Source organism: Gymnodraco acuticeps, unplaced genomic scaffold (assembly GCF_902827175.1).
Source record: "Gymnodraco acuticeps unplaced genomic scaffold, fGymAcu1.1, whole genome shotgun sequence".
NCBI classification, from domain to species: Eukaryota; Metazoa; Chordata; class Actinopteri; order Perciformes; family Bathydraconidae; genus Gymnodraco; species Gymnodraco acuticeps.
In genome coordinates this window covers 2,579,141-2,602,547 of record NW_022989894.1, presented here as the reverse complement: position 1 = coordinate 2,602,547, position 23,407 = coordinate 2,579,141, and the positions used below count along the sequence as shown (strand labels likewise).

General features: G+C 41.9%; 1 protein-coding gene across 4 annotated transcripts; it reads right to left on the bottom strand.

Annotated features, from left to right (window-relative positions):
- Nucleotides 1-1,531: 1,531 nt before the first annotated feature.
- golga2 (golgin A2) lies at nt 1,532-23,342 on the bottom strand. 4 transcript variants are annotated; one of them, XM_034204348.1, is made up of 28 exons: nt 23,263-23,339; nt 21,898-22,059; nt 20,022-20,090; nt 18,091-18,243; nt 17,770-17,816; nt 17,431-17,494; nt 16,890-16,949; nt 16,152-16,232; nt 15,691-15,729; nt 15,511-15,573; nt 15,127-15,220; nt 14,919-15,025; nt 14,776-14,834; nt 14,476-14,617; nt 14,178-14,267; nt 13,674-13,781; nt 13,487-13,574; nt 12,587-12,729; nt 12,150-12,368; nt 11,904-12,017; nt 7,797-8,021; nt 7,468-7,564; nt 7,147-7,238; nt 6,636-6,984; nt 5,789-5,950; nt 5,601-5,707; nt 5,299-5,491; nt 1,532-4,816 (listed from the first exon to the last, which is right to left on the bottom strand). In XM_034204348.1, exons 1-28 carry the CDS (start codon nt 23,308-23,310, stop codon nt 4,548-4,550), a joined length of 3,444 nt encoding a protein of 1,147 aa, XP_034060239.1. In that variant the 5' UTR covers nt 23,311-23,339; the 3' UTR covers nt 1,532-4,547. The 4 variants fall into 4 exon arrangements, with proteins under 4 accessions (XP_034060239.1, XP_034060244.1, XP_034060254.1 ...); XM_034204353.1 differs by lacking the exon at nt 20,022-20,090 and having other exon boundaries at nt 23,263-23,342; XM_034204363.1 differs by lacking the exon at nt 18,091-18,243 and having other exon boundaries at nt 23,263-23,338.
- Between the last annotated feature and the right edge of the window lie 65 nt (nt 23,343-23,407).

The window sequence follows — 23,407 nt, the reverse complement described above, 5'->3', positions numbered from 1 at the left end:
ATTCAGTTTCGGCGGCATTTCTTCCAGTTTTTCCAAAGGTCTTCTCATCAGGGCTCTATAAATAAAGAACTACGGCAGATCTGTAATATGTAATGCAGCCGAACCGTGTATTACAATGCCGTTATGTGATGACTTTCATAGAGAAAAGCAAGAGCACTCGGAATTAAGTATTATTTTAAAATGTTTTCCGGATTTCATATCATATAAACACCAAATCCCAGAATGCATTGCGGCTAAAACATCAAATAAACGAGTTTAAACCATAGCTGAGGATCTTGGGTAATCGCCATAGGTAATCGCTCGAAATGCCTACGTCTGTTTCCGGTTATTTTTATTTTGAAATTCAGTTCCTGACGGACGCCAAAAAAGCCTGAGATTATGGAATCAAACCAATAAATAAAACGGAAACAAAAGTCCGAAATTATACGATTTCAAATAAAAGCAATAATTGTGGCTTGATATTGAGTAAGAACATATTTTTATGAACCACACAGCTTCCGGTCTTCCACGACCCGACCGGAGAAAAAGAAGTGCTGCACGCACGAAACACATTACCAGTAGAAATACATTGCTTTTAAAATCGTGCTGTGCAACACGAAAAAAAGGGGAAAATCGTGTTGGTGAACACGAATCAATAGATTACAAATCGTGTTGGTGAACACGAAATGCCATGAGACTGGGTTGGACATAACATGCTAATTTAGCAGGTAGCAATAGTATGTTTACCATGTTCCCTCTTAGCGCGGCAACTTCTTTTGCTAATGAAGGACTACTTTTCACAAAATATAGTTAGTGCTGCAGTTGATGTTATTTATGTACCTTTAAACCCAAGTATTGGACACATGTTTTGTTTTTACGTTTGCATACATAAGCTTGGTCTTTTAGAAATGAATTATCAGCAGATGAATAAATTACGAAAATATTATGTATTTATTATAAATATAATAAACACATTAAAGAAACCAGTTTCATTATAAGCCATGAAGGGACTGGTTTGGAGTATTAATATTGTTTTCTTTAGCCACAATATAGTATCCAAAAGGTGAAAAATCTGTCCATTTTGCCACCGGAATTAAGGGTTTCAAATTCACAATAACTAATGGTTTTTAAAATGATTAGCAAGTTTTTTTCTGAGTGTAGTAATTGTGATAATGAGTGGGTAAAAGGAAGGCCACTTTCACAGCAGCCTTCTGACTTGTCATATGAGGCAAAGCACAGGTGTTACTTAAAACATTAACTAAGGTTCAGCTCAATCAAAGCTATTCCAGAGCCAGCCTGCACAATAAACTGGCATCCCATAGTTGAATGTTTTTGTGATTAATGCTATGTATTACACCTGTGCTTTTCAGAATGTCTGCACTTAAAAGGGAATAGAAAAAGCCCAGGTGTAAATAATCAAATAAACGATGAAATCCATTTAGCTTATGGCCCCGTCATTAACATTATTAGCAACACCTGTTCCTTTTTTCTCTTATGTCAAACTGCCCAAAGTTTCAGAGTATCCAAATAATGGAGAAATAGACACACAATGTTTTCAAGTTGCTCAATCAGTTTTATTCAGGAGAAGGAGAGAAAATATTACTCAAGGGAAACAAAACAAAAAATCAGAAAGCTTCTGTCAGAAGCAGCCCTCGAACAAATCAGTTCTCTGAATGATCCTTCATTTCCATCCATTTCTATTTTACATTAAAACTGATTAGTTGAGATACTAACTTATTCCAAATAAATAGAATATTTTTCTTAAGTCAATCTTTGTATTAAATCACAGCCAGTCAGTAACCGCCCACACCTCGACTCTGGACAAACTTCAGACACACTGTCCGCACTGCCAGTGAACATGGCAGAGCAGCACTTCCCCCACACACCAGGCATAATGAATATACAATATGTTACAGTTACAGTATTTACACCACCTCTTTTACAGTAAAGACAATAAATGCTTTCCCATTGCTTTTTGTTTCAATCACGCATTAAATATTTAACAGTGAATTAGAAAGTAATTGTATCCCAGTTGATTAAGCCCCGCAAAAACACTAAAAGGATTTTTATTGTATATTTACCTTTTGGTCAGACCAAAAACAAAATAAAGGAAAAATATATACTGTGACATGTTTCAAAGGAAACCAAAAAGTGACAGAATGCTAAGAAGCGAGGAATTTTTAAATCAAGAATGATTAAGTACATTTATCCCAAAACCACCTGGTACTATCAAAGTGCTGTGGTTTAGGGAAGACGCAACAATGTTTACTTTGCCTGTAAAAAACCACCAGGTACATATGGCCTCCACATATGACTTTTTTCGTTCTATAATAGGCAAAAAATACCACAATTTGCACTAACACTTTCTGTCCTGTTGCATTCAGGGATAAATATCAAGTGTGCAATTCAATAACCGAACAAATGTGTCTTCTACCTGAAAGTAAAACACATCAGAGGGGATCTTAAAATTCAAAAACATCCAAATGAGAAGGTTAAAATACCTCCAAAAGTAGTGAGTGGGATTTTAGTAAGACTTGCAGTAAGACCCACATGTCCTTGCATATTCAAACCATGGAAAGGCTCTAAAAAACCAGAGGCCTTTGCCATGATTTGGTCCTTAAATGGATATTTTAAGCCGTGATAACTCTTAGTTATTAGTAGCAAAGGGAAAGAGCTTTACAGTGAAGAAGTGTCAATCAAATCAAATGAATCCATCCGCCAATCTACATTTATGAACAAGAGCATCTCTCATGTAAAGCTAGGCACTTGCAACATCTTAAGTTCAGAAAAAAGCATTTCCAATGCCCAAAAGAAAATTCACTCAAGTGTTGCACAACACGTTTGACTAGTTTCGGAAAGAGATGTTAATTTTCACAAATTCTGATTGGTCCCACAGCTTTGGGAATAATGTCACATGCTCCTTCTGTTCATATTTACAATACATCCCACACACACACACACTTTCAATCATTTGCATCAGCTGGAACCCTCAGCTTTGGTGTGGCTTCATAGGATTCAACGTTTCCTCCACAGAATTTATTAAACAGGCTTTGAAGCTCTACCACTGTCCAACCAGCCACAAAGGACAGAGCCAAATGAGAAGCTTTGTACAGTTTTAGTGCAATCTTAGTTATACAAACTGATAGAACTCTACAAAAAAGTACAACAGATGCAACTTGGATCTCACACACACACGCATCACGCACACTCACAGTCCAGTTGTAAAGGATTTGCATTCATATGATATGTGGAACTACAAGCAAATGTAACTGGAAAAAAACTGGTTCTCATCAATAGTGTCAATGTGTTTAGAAACTTAAAGACCCCATGAAATTATGGTTAGGGATGAGCAGCTTTGATAAGGGAACAAAATAAATAAATAAAGAGTGGACGTTTTTTGATGAGAACAACAAAATGTCTGAGATTATGGACATTTGAAGAAGAAAGATGAATTATGAGTGCAGATAAAGAGAATTTACCATACTGCCTGTATCCGTCGAGTTATTGCACCTTATCTCTATCATGCTAATGACAAAGATAAAGTAAAACTGGGAAAAAACGACAATGCGGAAAGCAGCCCAAAGCACAGCAACTGCAGCATTATAATTGTTCTGAATTATAAATTATTTCTTAACAACTTTGACTTAAATTGATTTGCTTTTATCATGGGGTCTTTAAATTGCATCTATCCCCTCCTTCTCTCAGTTGAACAGGATGTTTGACATCACAACACAAACATTTCACATATATTAACATTACTAACTGTACAGACAGAAGACGGTTTTCAGTGTTTGGAGGAAAAAGGCTAAAGTAGAGAAAAGGTACCGATCTGCGACACCTGCATCCATCTTTTCTGAACCTCATCATGTAACTAGCAACCTTTTGACTTGACTACATAACAGCGCTAACAATTCAAAAGCTATTATGTGCACTCTTAACTTGACTTTTAACTTACATCTCACTCTGCATCTCCTCGTGCACCCTTTCACCACCATCATCAGCTCTCCTCTCATCACACAAACATACGGGTAAATATCCGGGTTATTACATTCAAACGTGATGCTCTTTTTTGGCATTTGTCCAATGAACTTTTGTAAAACTGATATTTGCACTATAGTGAACAGGCTCCTTATTTTGAACAGCTCTTTAGGTACTGTATCAGAAAGGAAACTCAATATACGGCCCCTTTATTGCACTTATGTGTAAAATAGGAGACGAGGGATGGTGAATAGAAATGGTGGTTTGGAGAATAATCAGATACTGGTTATCTCTCTGGGAAGAGCATCATAGACAAAAAAGACAACATAGTAAACAACATATAGATAATACTCTCTTTTTAACCATGCACACATTAGTGCCACCACACAGAACTGGGAGGGGGTGTTTTTAATGTAACCGGGTCAAACACATTCTGGGACCAGTGTTGCAGGGTGCCATATTTCTTCAGGAGTGTTTGTGAATATATGACAAACTGTGGTGTTCAATAATCCCCAGATTTCAAGACATGTCCAATATCTCATACACACGCACACACACACACATCAACCTCTGTCTCACGCACACACACCTCACACCACCAGGATCTTGACTTCGTCCTGCTCGTCAGGCCGGTAGAAGAAGGGGATGCAGGGGTTCTCCCCGAGGAAGGGGGGTGATCCGAGCACTCCCTGGGGGTTCTGGATCTCTTGGAGCAGCTGCATGATCTGCTGGGCTGTGCCGTCCTCTTTGGGCCCCAGGGACTTGGAGTCAGTCTGGGACGTCCCACTCGACTGGGCCTGTGACGAGGGGGATTCCAGGCCGGGGGTGGGCTCCGACAGAGGGATGACCTCCATGGCTTCTGCAGCGGAGAGAAAGAGCGGCATGGTTAAATTATACAGAATTTATTCTTAATAATAGGAGCAAGTGGACACAAAAGGACACCAGACATATCATTTACATTAAGTGCAATATATAGTTTGACTATTTATCATTGTAACTACTGTATTCTAGCTCACTTACATTATGGTGCAATTTACAATTCTAACTGTTTGTGTAAGTTTTTATTTCGTCTCTCTTTTATTTAATATTTTGCTGCTGTTACACAGTATATTTTCCCACTTGGGGACAAATAAAACAATTCTGATAGCTAACTGCTGACCTTAGTTTGTTTAGTGAAGTCCAGTTTCACTGCACAATTAATCTAACAGTTCCTAAATGTTGGCTGCCCTAGGTACATTTAGCTTTAAAAGGGGACATATGTAACCGTTCGACCAACCTTGGAATTAGTATACATTAATTTAAGATGTAGCAATGACATACAGTAATACCGGTTGTGCCTACCTGCTCCGCTGTCAGCATTAAGATGTGTGTGAGAATGTGCTTGGTGCTCTTGGTGTGTGAGGTCCTCCCCAACAGGAAGCAGGTCGGGGTTCACTGAGCCCGCCCCTGCCACAGCTGCGGTGTAGCGGCTGTACCAGTCGTTCCTCTCAGACACCAGCCTCATCACCAGGCCCTGCAGCTCTGCCAGCTTCGCCTGAGGGACAACAGAGAAACGATTACTGACAGAAAACGGAGCAAAAATCATACAGCAAAAGATGTGATTGATGGTTTTTTTTTAATAACAAAAGGTTGCTTCACAGTACCTTCATCTCCTCCTTGTCCTGGGCCAGCATGCTGATGTAGTGCTCCTTCTCCTGGTGCTTCTGCTTCATGATGGCCCGCTGACTCTGGTACAGAGCTATGTACTCTCCTGGAAAGACAAAGGTAAAAGGATGATGAGTTTTTCCATCTTTCTAAAAAGTATTACAACAAATAAATCCTACTGTCTCACCGATAGTGTCAGTCTCTCCAGACAGCTGGATGCAGCGGTGCTCCAGCTCCTCCACCCTGTCCTTCAAGTCGGCCTTCTCTCTGATGAGGGACGTGAAGCGCTGCTGAAGCTTCTCCATGGCAGCTTGCAGAGCCTGATGAACTTCCACCGGCACTCCTCCTTCTGGGAGCGGGATTGTAAAGTATACAGATGGTTTAGCTAATGCCCCACAGATACTTTCTCATCTTTATAAATCAATCTAATATAAATCAGGCTTAACTTTAAAGGTCACCTTTTATGCAAAATCCACTTTTTCATGTCTTGTATACATACGTATGTGTCCCCTCTGTGTAAAGAGATTCTGAAAGTTTCAGGAAAAAAGATTCGCTCGCTTTTTGTCCTGATCCATCTTTATAAAAACCTGTCTGAAAATGAGCTGATCAGATTTTTGCCACTTTATGATGTCATAACATATTTTTTTGGGTTGTGTAACCATTAGCCAGTAACCAACCAAGGTAACACCCCCCACCTTATCACCTAAATCGCCTCCTAGAGCAGATTATTTTCAACCAAATATCTCTCAGAGGGGCGTGGGGAGTGGCTCCATATTTTCATCTAAATTAACAGACACAGAATCAGCACTTTTGAAACAGGGCTGAAACAGAGGGGATTATGGGATGCTACAATGCATGATCTGGTTTGGTTTCGAGCCAAACACTTCAGAGACATGTTTTGTATATATCTGAGACCTATAATATATTGATGAAAAAGAGTATAATCGGAGACCTTTAAGAATAGACACTATAATCTAGGTCTACACATAATAAAAAAAACATATGCATGCTTTCACAGACCCTATCTTCCTCACCTGAATGCTCATGGCCGTGTTCACAGTGACTGTGTGGGTCCTGAGAGGGATCGTGCTCATGGTGATGGTCATGTTCATGGTGATGGTCGTGGTCATGGGGATGGTCATGATCATGGTCCTGGTGGTGATCATGGTCGTGGTCATGATCATGGTGATGCTCGTGGTCATGCTCATGGTGATGGTCATGGTCGTGAACATCTGTGTGGCTGTGGTGCTGCTGCTCCAGGCTGAGGGCCATAGAGGCCTGGTGCCTGGCCGCCATGTGGTGCCTGTGCTCCTCCTCCAGTTGCCTTCTGGCCTCGTCCCTCTCCGCCTCAACCCGAGTCAAAGCTCCACGGATAAACTCCTCCTACATTACAAACAATGTATCATTTAAACTGGTATAGCCCTGTATGCATCATGTAAGCGCCCATAATGTGGCATAAAAGGCAAAGCAATGGAAGTTCGACAAATCATTTAAGCATATTTGAATGAGTCGTTTTTTGTGAAGAACAATCATCACCCTCCTCACCATGTCTTTCTTGCTCTCAAAGTCTTCTGGGATGACTATGGAGGTGGACTGCTCTGGGCTCTCTTGCATGGACTGGCTCTCCACTCCATCTCCTACGTGAACGAGTGACACATTCAAATTAAGACAGGAACTGCAGGTCATGAAGATCTTCAACATTTTCAACATTGTACCCCTCAACATTCATGTAGTGTACAACCACTTTGGGTACTACATTTCAAAAGGATATACAAAATATGCAATCTGAAGAAGCTTGGATAAGCATAGTAAAAGAAAAGGGTTTAAAAAAGTACCAGAAACATACCAGTAAAAGACTAATCTTACCTTGGTCTCTGGCCGAGCCAAGCGCTGAACTGTTGAGCAGATCCTTCACCTCCGTCTTCAGATGCTCGTTGTCTTTGACCAAGAGATCCAAATAATCCTGTAGGGGGAGACAGAGAGTCATTCAAATGAATTGATTTATGTTTGTAGTCACAGAGATAAGTAAGGCACATTGACAGAATGTGAGGTTACACAACATAGTATCAACATACTGTAATACACTGACTCCAGACCCTTTCGAATCAGTCTCATATTATAATAGTTGATAAAGAGAGCTTTAGGGCAGGATTTTTACTAAAGTATTTCATATGCCTTATTTCTGAAATGCACACCTGCGCTTGCTTGAGCTGATTCTGACTGATCTCCAGGTGCATGCGGCCCTGGCTCTCATCGTGCTGCAGCCGGTCCATGAGCTGGATCTGCTTCAGGTACTGGTGGTGGATCTGTTCCCTCTCTGAGACCAGGGTCTGGTAGCCGGCACAGTACTGCTGCAGCTGGGCGGCCACCTGGTCCCTCTGCTCCATCAGACCCTGAGTGTCCTGACTCTTCAGTTCCAGCTGAAGAAGAGGGAACAAAGAGGAAATGAATGCCAAAAAAAGCAGAAAACAAGTGTTTAAATACTTTTCAGGATGCCATAATCTCATATTTCTCTGTTGTGTTAAATCCACAACGTGGATGGCCATTAATACATTATTATTAAAACATAAAGTTTGCAAAGGATATAGTGTAATCATAGTAAAGACAAATAAGGTACTAAAAGTGACAAATGCAGTGTGCATCTGGACCCGGTGACGACATTACCTATTGACGCAGCAACCACTGTAAGTTATATTCTTGTTTAATTAGACTTCTCTGTTTCATTTATTCGACTCTGTATAATTGTTATTGTAGCTTAAACGGCTAAATCGCTTTTGAGAGATTTTAAATCTCAGATCTGCTCAGGCGAAACCTGCTTCACAGGTCTCAGCACTCAAGCCTGCATTAATATAGGCAGGGCCAGTCTATTGTCGCCCATCAGCTGTAGATAGTTAACTAATTAGAGGGGCGTGCCCCTACAGCTTTGAGAACTGAGCAATCAGGCGTCCATTTTAGGTAGCTCTTTCCTGGAGCGTCAGCTTAAGCGTCAGACAGCCGAAGACTGACAAAGACATTGGAGTCCTACGGGAGTAAGACTGACAAAGACATTGGAGTCCTACGGGAGTCACGAGGGAGGCAAAGAGGAGGCAAATCCTACTCTGATTGAGCTGGTGTCTTATTTCTCTTTTCTTTAGTTTTCTAGCCCCTCATGCTATAATCATGTGTATTTTCTCCATTCCTGTTCATGTGTCTTCTCGCAATTATCATTGGCCCCGTGTATCTCCTAATCGATATAACCGGCCTGCTCTCGTCTATCCCACGTGCTCCACTAAGATCCAACATCTAGTTTCTGGTGGCCTGTGGAATTGCCAGTCAGCTGTTCCTAAGGCTGACTTCATCTCTGGCTACGCCTCCCTGCAGTCTCTGGATTTCCTTGCTCTCACTGAGACCTGGATTACTCCATCCAACACATCCACCCCAGCAGCTCTCTCCACTGCATATTCCTTCTCCCATACACCCAGACCCACTGGCAGAGGAGGTGGCACTGGTCTCCTGCTCTCTCCCAAATGGAGCTTTTCCCTCTTCAAGCTACCTAACTTCACTCCTTCCACCTTTGAATTCCATGCCGTCACAGTAACCCATCCTATACAGTTAACCATTGTTGTTCTCTACCGTCCACCAGGCGCCTTGGGGGACTTCTTGGAGGAATTAGATAATCTCCTCTCACACATCCCTGAAACTGGCCCTCCCGCTGTACTTCTCGGAGACTTCAACCTCCAGACGGGGAAGATAGACGAACTAACATCTCTGTTAACCGCCTTTGCTTTCTCACTCTCTCCGTCCCCACCGACTCATAAAGCTGGCAATGTCCTTGATCTCATATTCTCAAGGAACTGCACTACTTCTAACCTCTCTGTAAACCCGCTCCACACATCCGATCACTTCTTCATTTCATTCTCTCTACCCCTTTCCAAACATAACAAACTAATCTCTTCTCATCCTGCACTTGTCCGCCGTAACCTTCGCTCCCTCTCCCCCTCTACCTTGTCGGTGCTCTCAGCCCTCCCTTCCTCTGACTCGTTCCAACTACTACCTCCAAACTCTGCTGCAGAAACTCTCCTCTCTACTCTCTCATCCACTCTGGACTCTCTCTGTCCTCTCACATCTCGGCAGGCTCGTCAGTCCCCTTCTGCTCCCTGGCTAAATTATGCACTGCGTGCTAATAGAACCGTCCTTAGGGCAGCAGAGCGGAAATGGTGGAAATCCAAACACCATGACGACCTCCTAACCTATCAGGCTCTCCTCTCCTCTTTCTCTGCTTCGATCTCTCAGGCAAAAAGCACTTTCTTTCAAGATAAGATCCAATCTTCCTATTCCAATCCTAAAAAACTATTTTCCACCCTCTTGGACCCTCCAAAAGCTCCTCCCCCCTCCTCACTTCTATCAAGCGACTTTTTTACCCACTTTGAAAAAAAGGTTGATGATATTCGCTCTTCTTTTTCTGACTCACCTTTACTCACCGCTGGGTCACCAGACCTTCCTTCCACCAACACACTAACCTCCTTTTCCCCTCTCTCTCCAAGTGAGGTTCTTACCCTCATTACCTCTGCCCGCCCTACCACCTGTCTTCTGGACCCTATCCCTTCAAACCTCCTTCAGACTATCGCTCCTGATATTCTACTGTTTCTCACCCATTTCATCAACACTTCTCTAACTTCTGGTCACTTTCCAAACAGTCTCAAGGAGGCAAGAGTAAACCCTCTCCTAAAGAAACCCACTCTCAACCCGTCAGATGTTATAAACTACAGGCCTGTCTCTCTCCTCCCGTTCCTGTCTAAATCACTTGAACGCGCTGTCTTTAAACAACTCTCCTGTTATCTCAATCAGAACAACCTTCTGGATCCGCACCAGTCTGGTTTCAAGGCAGGTTACTCCACAGAAACTGCTCTCATTGCTGTCACGGAGGAACTGCACACTGCATCCCTCTCCTCTGTCATCATCCTGTTGGACCTGTCTGCTGCATTCGACACGGTGAATCATCAGATCCTCCTTCGCACTCTCCAAAAACATGGAGTTTCAGGCTCTGCACTTTCCCTCCTCACCTCATACCTGAAAGACCGTACCTACAGGGTGACTTGGAGAGGGTCTGAGTCCGACCCTTGTCAATTAACTACAGGGGTCCCTCAGGGCTCTGTTCTTGGTCCCCTCCTCTTCTCCCTGTACACAAACTCGCTCGGATCAGTCATTAGCCCGCATGGTTTTTCTTACCACTGCTACGCTGACGACACCCAATTAATTCTGTCCTTTCCCCGCTCAGAGACCCAGGTCGTTGCACGCATCTCTGCTTGTCTAGCTGACATCTCTCAGTGGATGTCTGCTCACCACCTCAAACTCAACCTTGACAAGACTGAGCTGCTCTACCTCCCGGGAAAAGATTGTCCCACTCTTGACCTAACAATCAACATCAGCACCTCAGTTGTTTCCCTGACTCAGACTGCAAGGAATCTGGGTGTGACCCTAGATAACAACCTGTCCTTCACTGCAAACATCGCTGCTACAACCCGTTGCTGCAGATACACGCTTTACAACATCAGGAAGATACGTCCCCAGCTGACACAGAAAGCGACTCAGGTTCTGGTCCAGGCTCTCGTCATCTCACGCCTAGACTACTGCAACTCCCTCCTGGCTGGTCTACCTGCATGTGCCATCCGACCTCTGCAGCTCATCCAGAATGCAGCGGCTCGTCTGGTCTTCAACCTTCCTAAATTCTCCCACACCACTCCGCTCCTCCGCTCCTTTCACTGGCTTCCGGTAACTGCTAGAATCCACTTCAAGACACTGGTACTTGCTTACCATGCTGCGAATGGATCTGGCCCTTCCTACATCCAGGACATGGTTAAACCGTACACCCCAGCGCGTGCACTCCGCTCTGCATCAGCCAAACGACTCGTTGCGCCCTCGCTGCGAGGGGGACCCAAGTTCCCATCGGCGAAAACACGTGGGTTTGCTGTCCTGGCTCCAAGATGGTGGAATGAGCTCCCCATTGACATCAGGACGGCAGATAGCTTGCACATCTTCCGGCGCAAACTGAAAACTCATCTCTTTCGACTCCACTTCGAGCGTTAGAACTATTAACGAAGCACTTTTATACTAATAAAGGACTGGCTTACCTAAAGCCAGTTGAGTAGCACTTGAAATGTTTGGCTCTATGAAACCTGATGTACTTATATGATTCTGTTTTCTTCAAGGTTGTGTCTTCCTGGTCGAATGTACTTATTGTAAGTCGCTTTGGACAAAAGCGTCAGCTAAATGCAATGTAATGTAATGTAAATGCCACAACTTCAGCCGTGTTTTGTGTGTACCTGCTCCTTGAAGTTGTGCAGTTCCTCTTGCAGTTCACCCATCCTGCGAGCCAGCTCCTTCTTCACATGTTGCTCTGTCTGGATGGCATCGGTCAGCTCCATGTTCTCATTGGTCTGCACAAATGAATTTTGATTAAAGTCTCCCACCCTCTGAGCTAACACTTGAAAAATGAAAATGAATGTGCTCTCCAAATGTGTGAAAAACCTTTCAAATTATTGTTACAGATAAATGATTTACAGTCTCACCAGTTTGACAAATCCGTTCTGTAGCTCAGCCAGCTGGTCCTTCAGCGTTCGGTTCTGAGTGAGAGCTCGGCTAATGGTGGCCTTATCTGACTGAACATCCTCTAACATGCGTCGGCGGTCCCCGTCCTCCTGGACCTGGCTCTCTAACTGCCGCTCCAGCTCTCCCAGACGCGTCTCCTGCTCTGTACACATGCGGCTCAGCTGCTCGTTATCTCGCAGCTGGGGGAAATTTAACAGAGGGGAATATAAGCAACTTCAAACCATCGTTGAAACATTAAACAGAAAAAATCAATGGGTATAGCTTTCAAATGTTAGGGACACAGAACCATAATACACTGCCGAACACAATATTCCAATATTATCCAAGAAATAAACGAATCATTAGCAGAAAAGGAATGCTCTAAGTGTGTGTGTGTGTGTGTGTGTGTAAGGCATACCTGTGCCTGGTACTGTGCAGTGAGAGCGTGTTTCTCCTGATGCAGAGCGTTGAGGGCCTCCTGCAGAGCCACCTCGCTCTCTGAGGGCCCCGAGGACTGAGGCTCCGCATTATCCTGAGCCTCTCTCTCCTGGGACAACAACGCTGGAGGAGAAGAAGAATGACAGGTATTAGATATAATCATTTTGCAATAACAAATACCTTGTATGCCCGGTATTAAGCATGCTACAGCTCATATACAATACATCTTTTCTTTTTTTTTGTAATTCTAAATTTGTATTGCATTTTCTATTCAGAACAAAGAAACATTGGCAGTACACTGCATAAACAAATCCCTCTCCTCCATGGTCCTGGCATTGACATGAAAAGACATATAATAAAAGTAATATAATAATAACAAAATAGGATATAAGGTATATCAGCAATGGAAAAGTGCAATTCTTGGTAAACATTCAAATTAGATAAAGTCTCTGACGGCCTTTATGTGTGTCCAGAAACGTTCCAGAAAAGTAGTATCATATACAGTATATTTAAGATTTTAAGATTATGCTAAAATAAAGTTTTCAAACTATTTGAAACCTCACCAATGTTATTCCTGCAATGGAGGGAAGAAAGACTGAAGCACGGCATTAAAGCCTTTAAAAACACAAATGTTTGGGCGATAATTAACATTTCGACACCAGCTTACAATAGTGTCAAACATCGTCTCTTTGCTCTCCCCTTGACTCTAGAAGCACCTTATCAAGTGTACAGTGCTGCAAGATAAGGGGAGCCATTCTGTAAATCCAACTACGGTCAGGCAGTCGGACATTTTATTTACCACGGGTAAACAGGCAGCTTAAGGAAGGTCAAAGCCAGTATGAGGTTGAAGCATTAAACAAGGGCAGTGTGAGTCTCTCACCTGCAGCATGTTGCAGCTCTGTGATGCTGGCTTCCAGGTCTTGGACTCGGTTGATGTTTCTGTCCCTCTCCTCTGCTACCAAAGAAACCTGCACAGACACAGGAATTAACATTTAAATCAATAAGTCTAATGTTTTTCAAAGCTATATTGAACCATATGTCTAAGCTAATGTTACTGTGTAGTTCACCTGTGTTAGCAGCTGTTCTGTTTTGTCCTTCCATACACGGCCCTCCTCCTGGATCTGCTCTGCATAGCAGTCTCTCTCCGTCTGCAGCTGGGATATTGACTCCATCAGCTACGGCATCAAAAACATTAAGGGATAAATACGGTCAACATGGCAAGACTTTATTATCATAAGAGATACAACAGGCCGCTTTGTTTATTTAAAATATATGTTTTTTAAAAGTATTAATATGCTGCTTTTATGTATCACATATGGAAAGGAGAAGTAGGAAAGGCAAAGGGATATCTCATGGGTCATTTGATGCAAGGAATGTGAAATGCAAGGAAAGAGGCTGATGAGAACAGGAGGTTGGCTGAGGAATGTTTCTATGAAAGGAAGGGAAACTAGTGAGGCATTCAATTATGTTGAGTTGTTTTAATGATAATGAAAGAATAAAATAAAAGTTTAGCCACTAGCATAACACATATGCAGATAACTGTAGGAGAAAGACCCTCCGTGTTCACAGACCTGGTGATTGTGTGCCTCCAGCTGCTGCTTCTCTCCCAGCAGTAACTGGACCTGCTGGGTGGCATTAGAGGGATCTGACTGGCTGGAGCACTGGAGGGGGAAAAAAGGACAAATACTGACATGAAATGCAGGTAATAGATGATGAAATAATCTAATCGGGCTGCAAAGATCTTAGGGATCTTTATTGATACAAATCCCAAACAATGGCTTTTTGTTGTAGATTGGCTATAAAGTCCAAAGCTTGTAATTATTGTTAAGACGAAGATCAGTATATATGTGTGTCTGTGTTTTAATGCACCTGTTGCAACATGAGGTCAGCTATCTCGAGTCTCTTGCGAAGATCTTCCAACTCCAGCCTCATTGCTCCATTCTCCTGTGTTCTCAGCTTTATCTGCTCTGACAGCTCTGAGCCCTGCTGCTTCGACTCCTCACTCAAATTGCTGCAAACACAGACACATGCAGAGGTTGTTCATCTAAACTACAGATTCTTATCAGGACTTGGGGGATTTGCTCACGCCGTCTGTTGGGTTGATTAGCTAATCTTTCTTTGATGACATTGTTATGAAAACCTTCACCTTGTGAATGTTAAGTGACTTACTTTAGTCTAAACACCTCTAGTCTCAGGCTGTCTCTCTCCTTTTCAAACTCTTTGTTTTGCTGGAGACAAAAAGGAAAACATTTATTAATAATACCACTTTTAAATGATTTCAGTTTAGATGTGAACACTGCGATGTTGGTCACCTTTTCAAACTGTTTTTGCTGTGTTGAGACAGAAGAGAGAGTTCTCTCCAGCTCGGATACTCTCTGCTTCGTTCCCTGCAGACGGTTATTCAAGTCCTCTGCCTCAGCTGCACACACAAAGACACAAACAAACTGTAAACTCAAGTCTTGCAAAGATTAGAAGTTTTGATTCAAGTGTATGTACGGCTGATCATTAAAAAAGACACACCTGCTTTCTGCCGCGCAGCATGTTGTGTGTATTGTAGTGCTGTTTGTAGCTCTGATTTCTCAGATACCAGTATTCCAATAGTCTGGATGTGAACCTATGGACGACAGAGGGAAGGTGTTTCAAGACATAAACATTAACTCCTTTATTAAATCACGATATAAACTACACAACTTAGCATGCAGAGAACATAATTAACTCCTGTCAGAGTGAGCAAAGGGGGGATGCTGTGTTCTCGGATAACATTTGTATCAATTATATATCAGGGTGGTACCATGGACTCTGACATTTTACACTGATACATTACATGGATGCAATAAATGCTCCTTCCTTCTTAAAATACACCGTCCTATAAATTGAATGTGTGTGTTGAGCGGAAGAAGTTACCTGTAATTGCTCCCGCATGGCTCCCTGCTCTTTCGAAGATTTCTGATCAAATTCTTTCCGCTCCTGGAGAACATAAAACATGATATAAATGAATCACCGGGAAATAGGTCAAAGTTCAGTAAACTGGAAAAATAGACACAGGAATTAACAGACAAGGTATAAAAAAAAAAATCTGTTTACCTTTTGCAGCTGTTCAGAGAGCACCTGAGATTGCTGTGCCTGCCAGACCAACAGGATATAAGTTTAACTTCAGCAAAGATCAACATTTATTTCATCACACCAGCAGAAATTCTGACACAAAATCCCTCAACTGCATGCCTAACAGGACAGGGATAGTCGTAAGGATTTAAATAATAAACCTGTGATGTTTACCTTTTAGGTTTATATGAAGCTTTAAGTTAGTGTGCTACAATTAAGCGTCTACCATGGAAGCTCTGACTAGAGTGTGCAAATAAAGAGAGGCATTCTCTTGAACCATCGTGAAGGATAAGTAAAAAACATGAAAACCATTATAAAGATGACATGCAGAATGCTTACAGGGCATGCTTTTCTGTGATATATGTGGGACTGTTGAAGGGGGGGAGGGGGTTACTACAGACACACAGACGTGCAGACACATAGACGCACACACAGCCTCTTACCAGCTGGTCTAACTTGGTATTTAGCTGAGAGTTTGTTAGGTTGCTGGACTCCAGGGCGGCTGACAGCTCCTGGTTCCGACCCTATCACGTGCACACATGCGTCCGGGAGGAGAAAAAAAAAAAGGAGAGAGGGATATTGTGCTGTGACAAAAGTCAAACAAGGAGACGATCTGTGACTTATTAACATGGAAGCAAACAATAGCAACTCTATGAGAGGTGTAAAACATGAATAAAATAATTGAAATATATCATAAAATACATGATGTTAATCTGATTAATGGAGTATATTGATGTAACAATGTGTTTTTGGCCTTTATGTTAAGCCCTCACCAGAGTTTTAACAATCTAATCTGCGCTACATTAACATGTCAATGGTTATTTACCATTTTTTAAATTAGTACCTGCTGTATCAAGTCACAATCCCATACCATATTCCTTGTGCACACTTCAAGTCAATAAGGTTGTTAAAATCCATTCAATGGACTGTTTGTGCTTGACAATAGACTAGCTCTGTATTGTTTAACATAGATATTACCTGTCCCCAAACTGTACCTTAATGTTTTTTATTTAGTTTTACCTAAACAAACCCTTTCAGCAATATGAAGAAGTCCTAGGTGTACTCATGCTACAGGGCAGCCACTTTACTGTGAATCACATGGCCTCAATGCTCTTGTGACAGACCATGACCTCAATTACTTTTAACTAATAGTTTTACAATATATTAGATTTCCATCTTACCTCCAGCTCTCTCTCACCCATGGCAGGGGGACTGTCTCCATTCACATACGCAGCAGATGACTGAAAAGACAAAGACATGCACATCAATGCAACACGGAAAATGGTATATATTTCAAGGTGAAAAACAGATTGTACGGGTGTCTGATTACTTCTGTTAGTAAGCAATAAACTGTTAACTGTGTCTCAGAAACAGACAACAAGCAAACTGTATAATGTGTTGCACTAAATAGAAACACACGAAGCAGCTGCACCAGTTGATGCTGTTAGTGTGCGTGAGGCCTTTGGGAACAACTGGCACATTTAAAAATTCTTCCAGAGCATTCCTGCCAAGAATAGATGCATCACACCATGGATGAAAGTGATGAAAAGTGTTGGTGTTTAATTGTTAAGTTTTACTATATGTATGGGAAAGATGTGTGTGTGTGTGTGTGTGTGTGTGTGTGTGTGTGTGTGTGTGTGTGTGTGTGTGTGTGTGTGTGTGTGTGTGTGTGTGTGTGTGTGTGTGTGTGTTAGAGAGACACTGGCGCTGCTGAAATCTTACCCCAGAGACCAGGCCGTTCAGCTGCTGTGAGAGCTGTCGCAGGCTCTCTGTGGAAGACAGTGGTCTGCAAGGCAAAATACAGAAATAATCAATCACACACATTATCCAAGTCATTCACTACGTTGTATACCTAATTAATGACAAATGTTATGTTAAAGTAGTCTCTGCAGAAAGTGCAGCATTCATATAAAATGTGCTAATGATAGAGTAATAGAACGAGCTGTTTCAAGAGGGCGTTTTCTGCCCTTGATATAAATATATATTTCCAAATGATAAACACAGGGTGTTAAACTGCAGCGTTTAAAGATACAAGGGTGTCATGGACATCAGGTAACCCACCTTTTTTCTTCAGTTAAACTCCCATTGCCATTGGTGTCGGTATAGTCCTACAGAAAGATTGAAAGAGGAATAGAGAGTGAGAGCAGGAGACAGACAAACAGGAAGGAGGAACACAGAACATGTATAACTTGTGTGGAGAGAAATTCACATTGTAAAACAGAAACAGTCATTCTGATTTTACAACACACACACATATCATTAAAAATGCAGCAACTGTAATTATGCTCCGAAGTGAGAGATACGGAGGTTTAAAGGTGACACTACAACATATGACTTGAGAAACAGAGACAAAGAGATAGTGACGGAGAGAAAGACACACACCTGCAGGTCAGTGTTGTGACCGACAGACTCGGGATTAGTAGGAGTGTTAGCGCTAGCGGGGTTAGGCACAGGCGAGCCGCGGTCAGGCTCTGCCTTCGGGTCCTCCAGCAGCTGGGGGACTGGTGACCCGACGGACTCCATGTCAGCAAAGGTCTGATGTGACACACACACACACAACAAATGCACACACTGGTTTAATGCCAAGAAAACAAGCAGTTATGATGCAACAGAAACATGGAGGCCAAAATGATGCAACTTTATAAGCTTTTCAAATCAAATCAAGTTTTATTTATATAGCACATTTATAAACGATTTTTGGTCGAGCCAAAGTGCTGTACATATAATAAAAACAGCCTACAGTAGAGACACTTTACAGCAAATACAACAGCACAGATTGTTCAGAATATCAGTATGAGAAAAACGACACCCTCTATCCTGAGACCCTCACATCGTACAAGGAAAAACTTCCAGAGAAAACTCCACAGTTTAAAGGGGAACATGGGAGAAACCTCAGGGAGAGCAACAGAGGAGGGATCCCTCTCCCAGGACGGACAGACGTGCAATAGATGCCGTGTGTAAATCGAAGAGATAATACATTTTACAGCATATAGACCGAATGTTAGGAAATGCATGTGTCTGTAATAAGAAGTTGAATCCACGAGGATGTCAGCTACAATCCTGTGGAAGCCATCAGGGAAGCAGCATGGCGAGACCCAAGGCAGGACCGCAGAGACAGGTTCTTTTTATTTTTATATTTATTATTTTGGAATAGATACGTTCAGACTCAATCTTCTGTGAAACGTACAGATATGATAGTCCACAGCCTAGGATGATATTAGAATGTAATACGAAAATGCAGGGATTTTGTCTATTTTTATCAATTGTTTAGTAAACTGCTAACAGAGCAAATAATGCAGGCTCTTTTACAGATGGTGAAAGATATAAAGCTGTTACGCTGCTGCCAATACTTTTTCAAAACACTTCTGCCCATGGCAGTCTTTGAAACGTTAGTAGAATAAAAGCACTGAAAAAACTCTAACTATGCTGTTTAAATGCCAACGTGGAATTGAATGACTGACAAAGAATCCCTCTCTGTTTCACTTACTCTGAAGCTATTAAGCAATATTTTTATAATAATCTGTAACAACAAAACAGGGGTGGGTGGCATTGGGATATATATTTTTTAAATCCTCTGGAGCAGAGAGAGGAGCTGTGGATTATCGTTATTGCATCAGTGTTTCTTAGAGTGAAAAACACTAAACTCACAACTTCAAATGAAAGTGTTTAGTTTATTTAATAAAAGAGCACATGTTCAATGTGAAAAGTGATAGTAGATATAGATTAGTTGCAATTTGGTTCCACTTTTTCTATTATAAAAAAAATAAATTATAATTCTTAAATTTATAATTTTTATTTTTTTAAACACCTTGAATTTCAGGAGGGGCGCTGGGCTCCGTTGGCGGGGCGCAGCGCCCCTCCAAGACAATGCTAGGGGAAACACTGCTTCTTAAGAGTGCATGTAAATCAGGCAGTTAAAAAGCTAAAACAAACAAACAAACAAACACAAGGGTAGCAATGAAAAACGTTTTAACAAGTGAGACAAACAAACACTTTGTTTTCTAAAAAGCATGCCTGCATGAGATGGTGAACTCGAGAAGATCATTGAGATAAACTCAGAAAAAATAACTGTGCACACTCTTGACATGGATTTAAAAGCCAAGCACCAATACAAGAATTTGCACTTAAAATGTGCCCCATGCTTTCTGGACTGTGTGAAAAAGAAAACATATGTGCATCTGACGCGAGAAGGAGGTTAGAATGGGGAAGCCAGATGAGATATTAGATTCCACACAAGAGTGGCTATTTACAGCAACGTCATGCAGAGACAGAAAACACAGTCATGGCAGGAAGGAAGAGAGACAGACGCTCACCTGACTGTTGCCATTAGGAGGTAGAACTACTCCATTGCTTTGACTAAGTGCTTTCAGAATATTGTCAAACTACAGGAAGAAGAAACAAGGGAGGAAGATGAAAGAGATGCAAAAGGGTGAAGAGAACAGTATAACCTGCTACAATAAATCCTAGGAGGAGGTCTAGAAGTAATATGGATGGGTAATAAGGAGCAACTGGTCCAAGAGGTCAGAAAGATTTCCTGCATCTTTTAAACCAATTACAAATAATAATCAGAATTACCCTTGACTGTCATCAAAATCACAGAGGGGCAGCGCTGCATTTGTTCAAATGTTGTGTTTGTGGATTGGAATAATCTCTAACTCCGTTTCCTATGATGCTTCATTTTCCTCTGCAATTACATCTATAAACTAAACACACTAACCTTTTTACATTTCCCCTCGTCACCTGATCTGCCAAGTCAATAATTATTGGACTACTTACCTTTACAATTTAAATAGATTTGAAAAAGCCTTCATTAAATGACGTTTATACAAAATGCATTATCTTTATGTATATGGAAATTATTGTAAAATGTTTCCTCTGCTGTGATTCCATAAACAAAACTTGTTGGTTACTAGGAACATCATACTGTTTTACGTCTAGTTCAGACTATAAGGCTATTCAGAAAAAACTAGACAACAAAAGCAAACATGCTTGGGGGAAATATTGTAACTCAGCAGCAGAGTGGTCACTTGCCCAGATTCCAGTAAGGCTTTAAAAACCTGTGACAACCGACCTGTGTGTCAAAGCTGTGTGCTGGAGTCACATGGCTAACTGCGTGTCCTCAATCGCACTCTCAATTTGGTTATGAGCTTCAGTTCAATCAATCAATGTTTATTTATATAGCCCAATATCACAAATGTTACATTTGTCTCAGTGGTCTTCAGTGTGTACAGAATATCAGTATGACAATACGACACCCTCTGTCCTTAGACCCTCACATCGTACAAGGAAAAACTTCCGGAGAAAACCCACAGTTTAAAGGGAACATGGGAGAAACCTCAGGGAGAGCAACAGAGGAGGGATCCCTCTCCCAGGACGGACAGACGTGCAATAGATGCCGTGTGTAAATCAAGAACACACAGCTGTAGACTGTGCTTGATATTAAAATGTTATAGATGTCAGAGGTAGAAAATAGGCAAACTGACATTGTAATTAGCACTAAAAGATAGGCATGTGACTCTGGTTGCAACTAAATTAATGATTTTAAAAATGCCCAATAAAAAAGCTTGATATGGCTAATACCAAAATAGAAAACTTATGGCCAGTTGTCAAAGATAATACTTTCTCTAAAGTGAAGACAAAAATGTTCAATATACCTGATCCTTAGCTGCATCATAACACTGTCCACTTCATCGCGGGGTTGCGATGCAGGGTCAGCTATTTTGACTCTATTCCAGTGTCTTCTTTCTTAGACAAACATTATTTATATCCTGTCACCTGCTCAGCAGATACATGTCAGTACTGTGTATGACTGATAGCAAGAAGGAAAATATTTGCCAACTTTATAGTAATTCAGCCATATCATTTTACAAGCGGCAACATATTTTGTGATGAATGGCAGCATGAGGACTTTTCTTATTGTGTTTATTGCTTTGCCTGGCACTGTTACTGTCCATATGGAACAGTTCTACATTTGATATATACATTCACACAACAATGAATGTTGTCTGCCCAGCTCACATAGAGTTTGAATGCTTTCTAATTATAATACAGCGTTTAAAAAAAGGAAAAAGAAATGATGTCTATTTCACAGGATTCCACAAGATTTGATCAATCAGACAGAAGACTGACCTACAAAGGTGAAATGTCAAGCAGGCAAATAAATAGAAAGACCGTCCAGGACTGACTTACATTGTCTGGAGAGTTTCTGCCTGTTGAAGATGCATCATGTTGGTTCAGTCCCTTCACCTTCCTCTTCTTTTTGGCCCCTGCTCCACCACCACCGCCTCCGCCTCCTCCTCCCTTTTCCACTCCCACACTAGTAGGAGAGCTCTTCTGCTGAAACTCCTTCAGCTGATCAGCACATAAGAAATGAAAAAATAGGTGTAAGAAGTGCAGCAATCAATACTGACTGACAGAAAACTATACTGCTAACTCTCTAACAACAATAGACTTAATTGTGTTACTTATTAAAAATCCTGCAACTTTCAACCATCTGAGATGAAGCAGGTATGGACTTCTCCAATCTAACAACTTATTTACTGTCATTTGGACTTGCTCGCTTATCAGCGTGCTGTTCTTACCCAAGTAGGATGGAGTTGATAACAAAGATCAATACAACACTCTGTCGGGGACAGCTGTTGGAGGGGACCATATTATGGATCATATGGGAACTACTGGAGCTGCCATTTCTAAAGTAATTGGGTTGAATCCGATCAGCATCGCATCTAAAGTGTTATCAACACGACCATTCCTCCTCAAAGAGAGTGGGACAGCAGGAATGCTGACGAGTCATTTCCTGAAGCTAACATTTCACAGCTGACGAGGCCATCTTTCGGACCAGCCTCACATACAGACTATGCTAACACACTTAGCAGCTAAAGCACACAGCGGGACAGGGAAGAGGGGTGTCAGCTGTCAAAACACTCCCCGTCATTCCATCATGCTAACTCTGCTACAGTGATAGCTTAGCGTTTGTTTTAAAATCGCTGTCTGTTTACCATTCCTTTAAATAATTTAAACATCCTGCAGACAACACACAAAGCTACCCGGCTGCAGTGTATCATTCACCTACACTCACACATAGCCAACTATTCATTAGTTGGCCTGCTTGCTAACGGTTAAGTGCCTTAGTTAGCTAGCACGTTAAGGTTTGCTAATAACCACATAACCAACGCTAAAAGACACATTACAATACACATTAAACCATTGGGCAAAGAGAGTAAGTAAAGTCAATCACTTACTAACTAAACAGCATTAGACGCAATAAACGCCTCAAATAACTAAAAATAGTCTTCATAATCTGGGAAAGTTAATGCTATCAATACAGGCCCCTAAAAAGCACCGGTCTCTCCAGCGCATTGAAGCCTCGAGAAGAGCAAGGGAGGCGGTACAAGCATCAGCTCAGAGGTCGGGCGACGTGTAATGACAACACCCCTTCTCCTTGCTGAAATGAATAACAGCACGAAAGAAAACACCGGCAACCAAACCCGCAGAGGAGAAACAGGACCAGCACTTCCCATGTTGTAAAGCCGGATCAGTAGTAAAATACTCTACCTTTTTCTTAGCTGCAGCGAGTTTTATTTGCCTGCTCTGGTCGGCCATACTGCTACTGCTGCTGCTCTGGTCAACGGACCGAACCACGTCACCAGTTTGCTGTCTGTTGGTGTAACTGCCAGCTGCCGGTAGGGGTCGCAGGCTG

Excerpts from the sequence above, each read along its gene's own strand:
- golga2 (XM_034204348.1), bottom strand. The coding sequence starts at position 23,310 with ATGGCCGACCAGAGCAGGCAAATAAAACTCGCTGCAGCTAAGAAAAAG. Across the intron at positions 18,244-20,021 it reads CTCCTAATGGCAACAGTCAG|ACCTTTGCTGACATGGAGTC; the intron begins GTGAGCGTCTGT and ends GTGTCACATCAG. Across the intron at positions 16,233-16,889 it reads TGGGTGAGAGAGAGCTGGAG|GGTCGGAACCAGGAGCTGTC; the intron begins GTAAGATGGAAA and ends TGCACGTGATAG.